General features: G+C 46.6%; 1 protein-coding gene across 6 annotated transcripts in view; it reads right to left on the bottom strand.

The window, feature by feature from the left end:
- Positions 1-16828, bottom strand: part of LOC144686144 (kinesin-like protein KIF24) — a 127204-nt gene that overhangs the window by 47604 nt on the left and 62772 nt on the right. For 5 of the 6 annotated variants that reach the window (XR_013577880.1, XM_078551289.1, XM_078551291.1 and 2 more), the window contains 2 exons: positions 12541-12646; positions 7215-7286 (listed from right to left, as the gene is read on the bottom strand). Coding sequence is in view for 5 of the 6 variants with exons in the window: in XM_078551289.1 (XP_078407415.1) it covers positions 7215-7286; positions 12541-12646 (178 nt within the window). In the remaining variant the exon portion in view is untranslated. The remainder of the gene's footprint in view (positions 1-7214; positions 7287-12540; positions 12647-16828) is intronic. The other variant, XM_078551292.1, reaches the window with a different exon arrangement.

Genomic DNA, 16828 nt, shown 5'->3' with positions numbered 1-16828 from the left:
GCGGACAGCATTGTCAGGGGCAGAAATTAAAGGCAGTCCTGCAGCTGTACGCACAATGCTACAGGGCTATGCTTGGCACACATGTCTAGATCCTGGTCCAGGGAGGGTGGGAGGCCTGTCTGTGCAGTGTCAGTTGTGCACAACATGGTCTGCAGGGCATGTTCAGTCTTTCACATATTTGAGTCCCAGGGGTTGGTGGCTTGGTACTGGGTAGCAGATGACACTTATGGTCAGGGGAGACATCTGCAACCTGTAAATGGGGAACTCGATGTAAGGGTGGGGTAGTCAAAGGTCTCTCAGGAGATGGGGAGTGGCATGTAGGTCACAGTGCGTATGGCCTCAGGATGGGGAGGAGTGAGGTCGACATGGGACATGGAGACATCGACAGAAAACGGTTCAGACGGGAGGACGGGTGTATCGACAACAATGACGAAGGGCTCCAGTGGAAAAGCGGGGAGGCAAAAGAGAGATTGGAGGAATGGAAATTTGGGAATGGTGAGCATCAAGGAGGATAGGAGAGTCTTGGACGGTAACAGGAGGGGGTTGGAAATTGGTCTCTTAATAGAATTGGAGCAGCACCATTTTGACAGCTCAAAAGAATGACGCAGCAGTAGAAAAATAACTGGAAAAAAATCACGAGGGGAGGAGTCTGAGGGCATGTGGGAGGAGTCGACTACTGCTCTTTTGGGCCAATTGCACGGACACCCTAATAATTACCAGTTCAGGACATGGAGATCAAGGCTCAGCTCAAAGATATTAGCAAGAGTCAAATACAAATTGAAGGAATTGGGCACCTTAACTCATGGTGCACATTCTGGAGAGAATCCATGAGGGCCTGGGGCAACATTTGATTTGATCTGATTGACCATTTGTCCATCACAGAGGAATGTGAAAAGGTCAGAAGGATCAACTATTAAGGGGCCCCAGCTGCAGTACATATGCAACATGCTGCAGGTAACCTTACACACTGTAGTTGGGATGTTCAGGGCTTACAGGATACATGCTTGCAGTCATCAAATTAGCGCACGGCTGGGCTCTAGTCTAGTCAAAAGGAGGCAGCCTGACAGTGGCCTGACTGGGGTTGATAGCACATGGCTAAACTCACCCAGATCGAAGCCTCTTTGTGAACGCGCTGTCATACCTGGGGAGAAGCTCAGTTTCCTGTGATCCTTCAGGATGTGCTTCAGCTGCAGGGGTGGACCTGGGTATGGAGTGTATGGAATGAGTGCAGCCCAAGGGCATCACAATGGGTACCCAGCTTGGCAATGGGAGGTGATCATTGCAGGGTAAGGTGCAATCATGACTCCATTCTATATTTCCACAGAAACAAGGAGGAGTGCAGAATGCAGGCTACAGACAATGCTGCCTTCTTGATGGCTCGGATTCAATTGAGGAGGAGGAGGAGACGAAGGGTTTGTTGCCATCTGGCAGGACTACAGGAAGAGCCTCTCCCTGAGTAACATGGGCCAGTGAGGCCCCGTGAAGACCCAGATGCTGAGGAGGACCAATTCCATGGAGGCATTTGGCGCAATCCAGGGTCTACCAAAGACGCTGCTCATACTTGGAGATAAAACAGAGTGCCGCAGACCCCTTGTCAAGGGTTGTCACATTCTTTGGGAGAACCTGATGCTGCATGGACTGGGAAGCCATCCATTGCCAGTGGCTCTAAATGTAACCACCGCACTCAACCTTTTTGCAAGTGGCTCTTCCAGGGATTCATTGCGGAATATCATAATCCTCCACTCATAAACGCATAAGGGAGGTCACTGATGCCCTTTTCAATAAGGCACACACTTACGTCCAGTTCTCCATGGATGAAGCTAGCCAGATTGCCAGAGCAGTGGGATTTGCAGCAATCTCCAGCTTCCCACAAGTGCAGGATGCCATCGACTGCACACATGGCATTAAGACATCTCTGGCAGCAGCCAGTAAAATTTATTAATGAAAAAGGCCTCCACTCTCTCAACATGCAGCTGATCTGTGATCACCAAGAGCAGATTATGCTGGTTTATGCAAGGTACCCGGGGAGCTCGCACAATTCTTACATCTTGAATCATTCGCAGGTGCAACAGATCTCCGAGGGCCCTCAGTGCATTCAGGGTTGGCTCATCGGTGATCAAGGCCACCCCCAAAAGACATGGCTAATGATGCCAGTTTGGCGGTCACAGAGTGCTTCAGAGGGGAGGTACAATGCGGCTCATTCTGCAACACGGTCCTTAAGCAGACCATTGGCATGCTGAAGATGAAATTCAGATGTCTGGACTGATCAGGTGGCGCTCTCCAGTACTTTTGACAGAGGGTGCCCAACATCATCGTGGTTTGCTGGCCCTAAACAACCTACACAACCTGGTGCTGCAAAGGGGTGCTGAGTTACCACATGGAGAGATGGCAGAGCTGCACGTCTCCTCAGATGAGGAGGGCGCCAAAAGTGATGACATCTAAAAGGGCGAGAATGAAGAGGAAGAGGCTACTGCATGGACAAGATCTGGCAGACGTGCCCGTGAGACCCTTATAGTGACAAGGTTCCAAGGCGATGAAGGTTAAGACTAGCCCATACGAGCGCATTTCACCTGTCCCTTCGAAGCAGGGTAGACATTAAGACCTTCTTCGTAATCCTCAACATCTCATGAAGGACATCAATCTCAGAATGAGTAGTCACAATTGTGCATAATGATGGCCTCATCCTTGGAAGGCTAAGCAGCCTATGGAGCATGTGGCAGTTCTGTAATGGGATAAGAACACCACCAGTGCTCATTGTAAAGCAAGAAGATATGGTGCAGTCCTTTCAAGCATTGCACCAACATTTCTCTGGCTATGGCAGCCTTCAAGAGGCAGGAATACACTGCAAACATCAATGCACTCATGGCAGTATGCCTAGAGTGTTGCAAGGCGCCCCAAGGAGGACAATCATCAGTAACTAGTTATCACTTGACTTACTGAGCACTGATCTAAATCTGGATAGCAGCATCTCTCCAAAGACCATCTCTCATGCCTGATTAATGTTCAGGGCTCATCCTGATACTGAGTCCCCAGGATAACATTCTTTAGGATGTTGTGATCTGTCACTCTACAGCATGGAAGCAAGCCTGTGAGTTAGGTTACCTTTGTATGCACTGAGTGTGATTCAGCAGGATCATCATCTGATCATTGACAAGCACTCATGACCCTGCCTTTGTCAGGAGCTTCCAATTTCAAGTCCAGCATTACCTTGGCAACTGGGAGACACGTGGCCCACTGGACTTGGCACAGCAGTTAATACTAATGGCTACTCAATAAATGTACAGGAACTTCGTTCTCATGCCATTACGGTCCTGCACATTTTCATTCTACCAGATAGGCAGGAATACACTACAATATGTACGAGGTAGCCTAAGACACTGTTGGAGAACTCACGATCAGAGAACCATGTCGATTGCCCTTATGAGAGCCAGCACACGGATGCCGTCAAGCCTTGCTAGCCAGGTTTTCAGGTGCAAACCAGCATCCTCAAATGTAATAGACCGGCATCATGAGGCTAGGCACACACCTATCACATCATATACTCATGGCCGTCTAGCAGATATTTCAAGAGTCACCAAGTGCAAACTAGGTCCTTTGCTTTGCATCATGCATGTGGCAAGTGGGAATTAATATAGGGGTAATGTTTAACCGTAAATGCGGTTACGAGTTAACGCTGCAGGCCGGCAGGAAAGGCTAAGGTCCTCGACAATTACTTAAATGGTAACCCAAACCCAAACTTGAAGCAATTACATGGAGGCCATTGAAAAGTGCATTTGGTTGGAATGACTCCAAGGTGGGTCGCGATAAGTACCTATAACATACACAGAGAACAGATTTCAGTGCAGCTGCATCAGGATAATAAAAAACCTTCCAAGATGTACACTCATTAGCCCACATTATATGATCCTCTGCACAAGGCTTAAACATGCATTGTCCAACCACCATGTTCATATAGGGACTGGCTTTGGCTTTGTTCATGCTGCTTATGTGGACATAAAGGCTACTGACTGAACTGAGATTAAGCGAGACCCCAAAGACCTGAGGGACTTGATGGGAGATACTTGAGGAGAGAGGGTCATCTGTTACACTTAGGTGCCCATGGAGCATTGAATCATAATGCAAGAGCCATTCGCTACCTGGGACTTTGAGGCAGAAAAGCAAAATACATGTGCAAAGTATATACAGTGACTGAACACTCATGCCACCATTGTGCTCTCAGTACTACTTCATTTTTCTTATTCTACCGCTATGTCTAGATGCATCCCCGAAAGCTGCAGCATAGGTGGTGTCAGCTGCTGACTGCTATACCCTGTTGTATGAGATGGCCTTAGCGGGCGTCCTCTGGAGGCCTGAAGCCTGGAGGGCCCCGGCCTGGTATGGGTCTCCTGCTCTGGGTCAGGTGCCTGACCTGTTGGAGTGGATGAGGTCACATGCAGAGGGAATTTAGAGCGGTTGGACACCTTTTAAGTGTCCTGCATTGAGGCCCCTGGGTGTCCAGCTGATGCTCCCCCTCCCTGTGGGTGCCCAAGAGCCTCTCCCTGACTCCTTGAGGAGAAAGGGCACCTGGAGGGAGGTTGAGGTACTCCATCTCCCTCTCGTCTAGCCACTGATGGAGCCCACTCATGACTACGGTGATGGTGTGCAGGTACAAGACCATATCCGTAGAAACTGCTGGACCAGGGTCTCATTGGTGGATGCCACCTTTCCAATGGTGACCTCGATGTGCTCGCATGCCAGAACCACGACATCAGACAGAAGGCAGTCAAAGCAGAACCTGGATGGGCTCATCCATCCTTCGTTGTAATCTGCTGATGGCCTCTGAAAACTCTGGCAGCTGTTAGTAGTTTTAAAATAAATAATTTTAGTGTGATTTGACCATCTTGTTGTCTGATTCAATGTGTTATTTAGTGTAGTAAACTAACATGGTCAGAGGCTGAATTAATCCAGGAAACATTTTAGCAACTAACCAGTTACAGCATTATTGGAAACCAGCCAGGATAAGTAGTGAGCCTCAATTGGGAGACAGTTGAAGAATAAGTAATTAACCAATAGATGAATTGGTAAGGCTGGTAATATAACCTGTAACAGAAAGTATAGAATGTTTTATGTTTTATAATTAACACTTGATTTTGATATACTAATTGTACATCATGAGAAGTTTGTACATTGGAAAATGCATTTCTTAAACCAGTCGGGAAAGATAAGGTGTGCGAAAGCTGAAGCCGTCATGATCTTGGGAAATTACATTAAGATGGGTAAAGAATAAGGCATTGTATTATTGTATGGGAAAATAGTCACATGAAACATTCTGAATAGGCCCCACTGTATTCCTTGTTCCCCTGCCTGTCTTTGGAGCTCCAACATTTCTCTGAGGGCTGATTCCAGAGGCTCATCGTTGGACTTGGACTCAGCAGGGGCCTGGCCTCCAGCAGTCTTCTGAGTGCCGGAGACCTTGGCTGTCACTGTCTCTGCCTTCTGTGAACCTGTTTCTGTGCTGTGCTCACCAGATAGCTTGATCTAAAACTAGGTCCCACCGAGGTGTGTGTCTCTGCACTGGTGGAGGGTGCAGGTGAATGCAGTAACGGGTCTTCAGCAGATGTATCCTCAGCCTCCTCATCTGAGATGCTCTGGGAGATGGGGCTGATGGCCTGGCTGGTGGTGTCCTTCCGCCTTTTCTTGCTGGTGGCTGTAATAGAAAGAAGAGATAATTAGTGATTGGCTACACAGTCATCTACATCAAGGAGCACTCACAGTCATTGTGCACAGGTGGCCGGTGACTTCTGCATGGGCCCTCACTAGCTTGTTGGGAGATACCGATCTCGCGTTCCGCACAGGAACAGGTCCCTGTCCTCTCCAGCCAGCTCTGCTGCCTGCTCCTCATTGTGTCTGTACTCTGGCATCCCTGCTCCAGGTGAGCTCTCTCCCTCTTGTTGTGGATGATTTTGTTCTGCATAAAGACAGATGGATAGACTGTGAGCATCACGGATGAAACAGCAGATCATAAGCATGCATGCCTGCTGTGTGTGCTGAGCACGCCCCAGTAAGGGCTGAAGAAGCGACTTGGTAGGTTATTAAAGGAGGTGATTATTTTAAAGTGTCTGTCAGACCATCAGTGCTGATGTCCCTTGCGCTGGCAGCATGTGCGATCCCTGTGGACTGTAACTCTTCGAATGCCTGATGGCCTTATGAGAGTGAGAATTTAGGGTGAGCAGAAGGTTGACTTACTCTGGAGGAGATGAGATCATTTATCCCTTTTCGGCACTGCAGGGCAGTCCTCTTTGGTGGTCCACATGCGCTGATCTCTCTGGCGACCTCCTCCCAAGCCAGAGTGGTCAGGTTGGTGGACCTCCTGCCGCCATCTTTGGGGTAGAGAACATCCTGCCAGTCCTGGACTGCCTGGAGGAGTCCCTCCAGGAAGCTGTCCCTGAACTTGGGGGCAGGGGGCTTGTTACCTCTCAGGGCCACTGCTTCACTCGCACAAATCCTGGGCTGCAGAGAGTGAATGTGTGTGTGGGTGCTGGTTAAATATGGTGCCCAGACCTTTGACCACAAGGTTACGACGGGGTGGACAAATCTCAGCCCGCCCTGCCACGAGATTCGGCGAGCTCCTCATTGATGCATAAATAATGAGCTGACAAGCGGAAAATCTGTGTGAGAACCTGCCACCCAGCGGGAATCATGCTCACTTTCCCTCCCGCCAGCACACTTAGTCTCCAGAACAGAAAATTCCACCCAATGTGATTTGTTCAGATAAACCACTTGGAATTACAGGGGTATGCTCTTGGTGCGATGAAGCACATATCAGGCAGGAATTTAGGCTTAGAGGTCAGTATTCTACAGTACTAGCCATCAATTAAGCTTAATGCACTGGTCTCTGCACTTGAATTCCTGATCTGCATTTCCATCATGCAAAGTTCTACTCCCAGGTCTGTTTTTTGTCCACCACAGTTGAACTTACCACCTCAAAATAGCCTTCAGAAGATTTCTCTTGCACCTGAAGTTCTCAAATTCTTAGCCACAGGATTGCTGTTTGCTATGTGACACCATGGAAGTACAACAGATGTAAATAAATTGTGAAAGGCTTCCAAAAAATTGGGATTGGAGTCACTGGCGAAAGTTTCAGCTTTTAAAAAAAAATGCTAACTGGTGTACAATGCTAAGTTTTATTAAGAGAAATATCTGTATAAAGTTTTATAAGCAAACAACCAATTTACCAGTGTAAGCTTGCTTTGCCTGAAGGGTGTGTGAGGATGCTCCTGGTCCAAAGCTCGAATACACTCTTTAAGCTAGAAAAGGAAGGAAAACAAGCACAATTTTCTTGTGGAATACTGGGTACTTTGATACAAATGAAATATCGCATTTATTGCATGACAGGATCATCTTCCTTCCAAGTAGAATTAATAATGTTATTTCTCAATGTAAATTATCTAGAAAACTGCCATTCCCCCTCCCCCATCTTTTCCACTCAATAATTCCAGTTATTCTCGCTTAGTCAGGACACAGGTTTGACTAACAAACCTCTTCATGCCAAATCCCAAGGCTTTGCCATCTATATAAGATATTGTAAATCCTCCAGGTCCCATATAGAATGTCTAATCTCTGCTGTCCAGGCAACCCTCTAGTTCCAACCCACAATAGGACCCTGAGTTCTGCCCACCCCATGACCTACTTTGGTGCTGATGGGAGACCTCCAGGCTCTGCAATTTCTACCTGCGCAAAGGCAACTAGCTGATGGGGTGAATTGAGGCTGACAGTTAAAAATCAGAAAGACCTCACACTAAGACTCTTGGACGAAAGCTGGTCATCTCTATAGCTTCCTGTTGGTAGTTAAAATCATATTATAAGTGGAAATGGTGGCGTGGTGGTAATATCAGTGGATCAGTGATCCAGAGAGACAGCCTAATGCTCTGGGGACAGGGGTTCAAATCCCACTGTGGCAGCTGGTGGAATTTAAATTCAATTGTTAAAAGGGGGAAATCTGGACTGTAAGGTCAGTAATAGTGACCATGGCAGTGATTATCAATTGTTAGGGTCTGGGAAGAATATCCTGTAGTCAGCATCACGGTGAAGTAGTCTGGGAAGAGTGTCCTGCAGTCAGCATCACGGTGAAGCAGTCTGGGAAGAGTGTCCTGCAGTCAGCATCGCAATGAAGCAGTCTGGGAAGAGTGTCCTGCAGTCAGTTCTCCTACAAAATCATAAGAGTGACAGTGCAAGAGAGTGGCAGAGAGGTCAGAGCCAGCGCGAGTGTGGGGAAGCTTCAAAAAGTGACGTGAGCACAAAGGTGAGAGCTGATTGGTGAGCAATGGGTATAAGTGTTTTTCTCCAGTTTAAAATAGATTAAGCTAAGGAAAGGTAATGGTTCTAGATTTTACTAATCTAGTAATAGATAAATAATTTAATGCTTTTTTACTGTATTTAAATTAAAGTAAGGGTTCTTTTTTCAACTAGAGGCATGGCAGGACAGCTCAGTCCCCGTGTTATGTACCACCTGCAACATGTGGGGAGCCCTAGACGCTCCTTGTGCTCTGACCGACCACATGTGCAGAAAATGCCACTAGCTGCAGCTGCTTGAGCTCCGAGTTTCGGAGCTTGAGCGGCAGCTGGAGGCACTGAGGTGCATCCGTGAGGCTGAGAGTTTCGTGGATAGCACGTTTTTAGATATGGTCACCCCACAGCTTATGAAAGTGCAGACAGAGAGGGAATGGGTGACCATCAGTCAGAAAAAAGGTGTCAGGCAGGTAGTCAAGAAATCCCCAAGGTGCATCTTGCTCGAGAACCGTTTTTCTGTGTTAGAAAGTGGTGAGAGTGACGGTTCCTCTGGGGAGTGCAGCCACGCTCAAGGCACTGTGAGTGGCTCAGCTGCACGGGGTGAGGAGGAAAAAGAGAGGAAGAGCAATAGTGGTAGGAGACTCGTTAGTAAGGGGAACAGACAGATGTTTCTGCAGCCGTAGACGTGACTCCAGGATGGTATGTTGCCTCCCTGGTGCCAAGGTCAAGGATGTCACTGAACAGCTGCAGGGCATTTTAAAGGGGGAGGGAAAACAGACAGAGATTGTGGTACAAATTGGTACCAACGACATATGTAGAAAGAGGGATGAGGTCCTGCAAGCAGAATTTACGGAGCTAGGAAGCAGATTAAAAAGCAGGGCCTCAAAGGTAGTAATCTCTGGATTACTTCCGGTGCCACGCGCTAGTGAGTATAGAAATAGGAGGTTAGTCCAGATGAATGTGTGGCTGGAGAGTTGGTGCAGGAGGGAGGGCTTTAGATTTCTGGGGCATTGGGACTGGTTCTGGGGGCGGTGGGACCTGTACAAGGCGGACGGGTTGCACCTGAGCCGGAATAGGACCAACATCCTTGCGGGGAGGTTTGCTAGTGCAGTTAGGAAGGGTTTAAACTAACTTGGCAGGGGGATGGGATACTGAGAGGAGGTTCAGCAGGGGGAGATGCACAGCCAAAATTAGAAGAGACAGCAAGTGAGTCTGAATGGCATAGAAATTATAGACCAGTTAAGGCACAAGGGAGTTTGACAAGGTTGGATGGTATTTATTTTAATGCAATGAGTCTGACGAATAAAGCAGATGAGTTGAAGGCACAAATTAACACATGGAAGTATGATGTCATTGCTGTCACAGAGACATGGTTGAAAGAGGGGCAGGATTGGCAGCTCAATATTCCAGGATATAGGGTCTTCAGGCGAGACAGGGAAGGAGGTAAAAGAGGAGGGGGTATCACAATATTGATCGAGTAATCAATTACAGCAGTAAGGAGGGATGACATCTCAGAAGGCTCCTCAAATGAAGCCATATGGGTAGAACTGAAAAACAAAAACGGGGCACTTACATTGCTGGGAGTGTACTGTAGGCCCCCAAACAAACAGTCAGAGAGAAATAGCAGAGCAGATATGTAGGCAAATTTCAAAGAAGTGTAAAAATAATAGGGTAGTAATAATGGGAGATTTCAACTTCCCCAATATTAACTGGGTTAGTTATAATGTCATAGGTTTAGAGGGAACGGAATTCTTAAAATGCATCCAGGAGAGCTTTTTAAGCCAGTACATAGAAGGTCCTACAAGAGAGTGGGTGGTCCTGTACTTAATTTTAGGGAATGAAGCTGGGCAAGTGGCAGAGGTATCAGTGGGGGCGCATTTTGCAGATAGTGATCATAACTCCGTTAGATTCAAGGTTGTTATGGAAAAGGACAAGGATGGGCCAGAAATCAGGGTTCTAAATTGGGGGAAGGCCGATTTTAATAAGATCAGATATGATTTGGCCAGAGTAGACTGGGAGCAGCTACTTTTAAGTAAATCTGCGTCAGAGCAGCGGAAATCATTCAAGAAGGAAACAGGGAGAGTACAGGGCCGACATATTCCAGTAAAGACAAAGGGTGGGATCAACAAATCCAGGGAACCCTGGATGTCGAGGGATATACAGGATTGGATAAAGAGAAAAAGGGAGGCTTATGGCAGATACTGAGGGTTCAAAACAGCGGAAACCCTAGAGGAGAATAGAATGTGTAGGGGAACTTAAATTAGGAGAATAAAAAGGGAGCATGAAAAAACATTGGCAGGTAAAATAAAGGAAAATCCAAAGTTATTTTACAAGGACATTAAGAGTAAGAGGATAACTAGGGAAAGAGTAGGGCCCATTAAGGACGATAGGGGTAATTTGTGTGTGGAGCTGGAAGACGTAGATAGGGTTCTAAATGAATTCTGTGTGTCAGTGTTCACAAGCGAGAAGGACGACTTGGGTATGGAAATCAGACAGAAGGACTGTGATATAATTAAAGAAATTAGCTTAGAAAGGGAGGAGGTTCTGAGTGGACTAGCAGGCTTAAAAGTAGATAAATCTCCAGGCCTGGATGAAATGTATCCCAGGCTGTTGAGTGAGGCAAGGGGGGAGATAGCAGGGGGGGGGCGCTGGCAATAATTTTCAATACCTCTGGCCACAGGAGAGGTGCCAGAGGACTGGAGGACAGCCAATGTGGTACCATTATTCAAGAAGTGGGGGAAGGGATAAACCAGGGATCTACAGGCCAGTCAGTCTAACCTCAGTGGTGGGGAAACTATTGGAAGCAATTCTGAGGGACAGAATTAACCTACACTTGGAGAGGCAGGGATTAATCAAGGACAGTCAGCATGGTTTTGTTAAGGGGAGGTCATGTCTGACGAATTTGATTGAATTTTTCGAAGAGGTGACCAGGTGTGTAGATGAGGGCAATGCATTTGATGTAGTCTACTTGGACTTCAGCAAGGCTTTTGATAAGGTTCCACATGGGAGACTGATAACGAAGGTAAGAGTCCATGGGATCCAAGGCAATTTGGCAAATTGGATCCAGAATTAGCTGAGTGGCAGGAAGCAGAAAGTGATAGTCGAGAGGTATTTTTGTGACTGAATGCCAGTGCCCAGAGGGGTTTCACAGGGATTGGTGTTGGGTCCCTTGCTGTTTGTGGTATATATAAACGATTTAGACTTGAACGTACGAGGGTTGATCAGTAAGTTTGCAGATGACACGAAAATTGGTGGGGTGGTAAATAGTGAGGAGGATAGCCTTAGATTACAGGAGGATATAGACGGGCTGGTCAGGTGGGCTGATCAGTGGCAAACGGAAATTAATCTGGATAAGTGTGAGGTGATGCACTTGGGCAGGACAAACAAGGCATGGGAATACACGATGAATGGTAGGACCCTGGGAAGTACCAAGGATCAGAGGGATCTTGGTGTGCATGTCCACCGGTCCCATAAGGTAGCGGGACAGGTAGATAAGGTGGTTAAGAAGGCATATGGGATACTTGCCTTTATTAGCCGAGGCATAGAATATAAGAGCAGGGAGGTTATGCTGGAACTGTATAAAATGCTGATTGGACCATAGCTAGAGTATTGCATGCAGTTCTGGAATCCGCATTATAGGAAGGATGTGATTGCACTAGAGAGAGTGCAGAGGAGATTTACCAGGATGTTGCCTGGGCTGGAGAGTTTTAGTTATAAAGAGAGATTGGATAGACTGGGGTTATTTTCACTGGAGCAGAGGAGATTGAGGAGGGACATGATTGAGGTGCATAAAATTATGAGGGGCATAGAAAGGGTAGACAGGAAGAAACTTTTAACCCTTGTTGGAGGGATCTATAGCCAAGGGCCATAGATTTAAGGTAAGGGGAAGGAGGTTTAAGGGGGATGTGAGGAAGAATTTTTTCAGCCAGAGGGTGGCGGGAATCTGGAGCTCATTGCCTGAAAGGGTGGTAGAGGCAGAAACCCTCATAACATTTAAGAAGTATTTGGATGTGCACTTGCGATGTCATGGCATACAAGGCTATGGGCCTCGTGCTGGAAAATGGGATTAGAATAGTTAGGTACTTGTTTGACCGGCGCAGACTCGATGGGCCGAAGGGTCTTTTTCTGTGCTGTAGACCTCTATGACTCTATGGCATATCCTGTATTGCTATCGCACAGTGCAAGCGCATTAATAGAGTCTATCTCCTGGCTAATTGTACTTATTTAGTTTTTTTAATTCTCTAGTAATGTTCATCTGTACAAATAACTTACGGCTAAGAGACTTTGATTTATTTCTGCTCCTTCTATTCTAGTTTGTTTGTCGGAATCCCTGGCATCAGCAGCTCTCTCGCTCCCAGCTAGGTCAATGAAAGAAATCCTGGGCAGAGAATCAGTATTAGACCTGAAGTTATATTTGTTTGTAAACATGAAAAAAGATAATAACAACAGAAAATGCTGGAAAAATTCAGAGGGCTGGCAGCATCTGTGGAGAGAGAAACAGAGTTAACGTTTCGAGTCCGTGTGACTCTTCTTCAGACAGATTCCTGGTTTGTGATGAAGACCAATGTTTTCTTGAATTTTTTTTAAAAATGCTTGTTCTTGGAATACGGATAATATTTATTGCCCTTCTCTTATTGCCCGGACAATCAGGTGGCTTGCTAGGCCACCTCAGATGGCATTAAGAAATCAAACACAATATGTGTAACTGTAGTTACATGTAGCCATAGATTGGAGTAGCAAGTCCCTTTACCTGGAGGACATGAATGAACGAATTACTGATTGGGTTTTTGGACAATCTGACAATTTTCAACTTAACTTTTTAAATTAAATAATGCTTGACCACAAATTATCGGTTTAATTGAATTCAATTTTACAAATGTGGGATTTGAAATCTAAACCTTTGGATATTAGTCTAGTACCACAACGTTACCAAACCAATAGCAATGGATTGTATCTTTCTGATATCATGGTCTTCTGATAGCATATTCCATCATGACTGTGCATATAAAAAAACTTGTGGTTCCAGCTGAGTTTCAGTTCTATTTGTTCAACTCACAATAATGTACTCCCATTATCCTAAACATGACCATCAACCTTTTTACTTACAGAAAAATGTTAGGGGCATGTTAGCATAGTTATGTTACTGGACCAGTAATCCAGAGGCCTGGATCCAGAGATCCAGAGATCAAGAGTTCAACAGGGCAGCTGGGAAATACAAACAATTAATTAAACAAATCTGGAATAAGAAGCTAGTGATGATAATGGAATTATCAGATTATCATAAAAACCCATCACTAATGCCCTTTAAGGAAGGAAATATGCCATCCTTACCCAGGCTGATCTACATGTGACTCCAGACCCACAGCAATATTGTTGACTCTTAACTGGCCTCTGAAACAGTCTTGCAAGGCCCTCCTTTGTATGAGCTCCCTTCTATCTTTTCAAGGGCAACTGAGAATGGGCAATAAATGCTGGCCTTGTCAGCAAACCCCATATTCCATGAATGAATAAATAAAAATAATGTTAATGTTTTATTTATTCACTCATGGGATGTGGGCTTTGCTGGCTGGGCCTGCATTTATTGCCAATCCCTAGTTGCCCTTGAGAAGGTGATGGTGAGCTGCTTTCTTGAAGTGCTGTAGTCCATGTGGTGTAGGTACACCCACAGTGCTGTTAGGGGAGGAGTTTCAGGATTTTGACCCAGCAACGGTGAAGGAACGGCGATATATTTCCAAGTCAGGATGGTGAGTGACTTGGGAGGGGAACTTCCAGATGGTGGTGTCCCCATCTATCTGCTGCCTTTGTCCTTCTAGATGGTAGTGGTCATGAAGGTGCTGTCTAAGGAGCCTTGGTGAATTCCTGCAGTGCATCTTGTAGATGGTACACACTGCTGCTACTGTGCATCGGTGGTGAAGGGAGTGAATGTTTGTGGATGTGGTGCTAATCAAGCGGGCTGCTTTGTCCTGGACGGTGTCAAGCTGCTTGAGTGTTGTGAGGGCTGCATTCATCCAGACAAGAGGGGAGTGTTCCATCACACTCTTGACTTGTGCCTTGTAGATGGTGAACAGGCTTTGGGGAGTCAGGAGGTAAGTTACTTATTGCAGAATTCCTAGCCTCTGACCTGCTCTTGTAGCCACAGTATTTATAGTCCAGTGCAGTTTCTGGTCACTGGAAACCCCCAGGATATTGATAGTGGGGGATTCAGTGATGATAATGCCATTGAACGTCAAGGGGCGATGGTTAGGTTCTCTCTTGTTGGAGATGGTCATTGCCTAGCACTTGTGTGGCGCAAATGTTACTTGCCACATGTCGGCCAAAGCCTGGATATTGTCCAGGTCTTGCTGATTTGGACATGGACTGCTTCAGTATCTGAGGAGTTGCGAATGGTGCTGAACATTGTGCAATCATCAACAAACATCCCCACTTCTTACCTCATGATGGAAAGAAGGTCATTGATGAAGCAGCTGAAGATGGTTGGGCCGAGGGTACTATCCTGAGGAACTCCTGCAGTGATGTCCTGGAGCTGAGATGACTGACCTCCAACAACTACAACCATCTTCCTTTGTGCTAGGTATGACTCCAACCAGTGAAGAATTTTGCCCCTGATTCCCACTGATTCCAGTTTTGCTAGGGCTCCTTGATGCCACACTCAGTCGAATGCGGCCTTGATGTCAAGGGCAGTCACTCTTACCTACCTTGGGAGTTCAGTTCTTTTGTCTCTGTTTGAACCAAGGCTGTCCTGAGGTCAGGAGCTGAGTGGCCCTAGCAGAACCCAGTGACCAAGTTATTACTAAGCAAGTGCCGCTTGATAGTACTGTTGGTGACCCCTTCTGTTACTTTACTGTTGATTGAGAGTGGGAGGATGATCATCATTGAGGATGGGGATATTTGTGGAGCCTCCTCTTCTAGTGAGTTGTTTAATTGTCCACTACCATTCATGACTGGATGTGGCAGGACTGCAGAGCTTAGATCTGATCCGTTGGTTGTGTAATTGCTTAGCTCTGTCTATCACTTGCTGCTTATGCTGTTTGACACATAAATTGTCCTCTGTTATAGCTTCACCAGACTGACCTCATTTATAGGTATAAAAACAAAAAGCTAAAAGCTACTGCGGATGCTGGAAATCCAAAACAAAAACAGAATTACCTGGAAAAACTCAGCGGGTCTGGCAGCATCGGTGGAGAAGAAAACAGTTGACGTTTCGAGTCCTCACGACCCTTTGGCAGAACTGGTTCTGCCGAAGGGTCGTGAGGACTCGAAACGTCAACTGTTTTCTTCTCCACCGATGCTGTCAGACCTGCTGAGTTTTTCCAGGTAATTTCATTTTTAGGTATGCCTGGTGCTGCTCCTGGCATGCACTTCTGCACTCTTCATTGAACCAGGGTTGATCGCCTGGCTTGATAGTAATAGTAGAGTAGGGGATGGTAGAGTGGGGGATATGCCAGACCATGAGGTTTCAGTACAGTTCTGCTGCTGCTGATGGCCCACAGTGCCTCATGGAAGCCCAGCTTTGAGTTGCTAGATCTGTTCGAAATCTATCCCATTTAGCATGGTGGTAGTGCCACACAACACGATGGAGGGTATCCTTAATGTGAAGGTGGGACTCCGTCTCCACAATGACTGTGCGATGGTCACTCCTACCGATACTGTCATGGACAGATGCATCTGCAGCAGACAGTTTGGTGAGGATGTATGTTTTTCCCTCTTGATGGTTCCCTCACCACCTGCCACAGTCACAGTCTAGCAGCTATGTCCTTTAGGACTCTGCCAGCTCGGTCAGCAGTGGTGCTACCGAGCCACTCTTGGTGATGGACTTTGAAGTCCCCCACCCAGAGTACATTCTGCACCCTTGCCACCCTCAGTGCTTCCTCCAAGAGTGTTCAACATGGAGGAGCACTGATTCATAGCTGACGGAGGGTGGTACGTGGCAATCAGCAGGAGGCTTCCTTGCCCATGTTTGACCTGATGCCATGAGACTTCATGGAGTCCGAAGCAGATGTTGAGGACTCCGAGGTCAACTCCCTCCCGACTGTATACCACTGTGCCACCACCTCTGCTGGTGATGGTGATGTCTGGGACATAATCTGTAAGATATGATTCCATGACGATGACTATGTCAGGCTGTTGCTTGACTAGTCTGTGAGATAGTTCTCCCAATTTTGGCACTAGCCCCCAGATGTTAGTCGGGAGGACTTTGCAGGGTCAACAGGGCTGAGTTTGCCATTGTCGTTTCCAGTGCCTAGGTTGACGCTGGGTGGTCCGTCCAGTTTCATTCCTTTTTTGAGACTTTGTTGCGGTTTGATACAACTGAGTGTCTTGCTAGGCCATTTCAGAGGGCATTTAAGAGTCAACCATATTTCTGTGAGTCACATGTAGGCCAGGCCAGGTAAGGCAGTAGATTTCCTCCCCTGAAGAACGAGATGGGTTTTTACGACAATCGGCAATGGTCTCATGGCCATCATTGGACTTTTAATTCCAGATTTTTATTGAATTCAAATTCCACCATCTGCCGTGATTTGAACCTGGTTCCCCAGAGCATTACCCCTGAGTCTCTGGATTA

This window comes from Cetorhinus maximus, chromosome 1, assembly GCF_964194155.1.
Source record: "Cetorhinus maximus chromosome 1, sCetMax3.hap1.1, whole genome shotgun sequence".
NCBI classification, from domain to species: domain Eukaryota; kingdom Metazoa; phylum Chordata; class Chondrichthyes; order Lamniformes; family Cetorhinidae; genus Cetorhinus; species Cetorhinus maximus.
The sequence above is the reverse complement of the archived record's forward strand: the minus strand, read 5'-3'. Positions and strand labels throughout refer to the sequence as shown.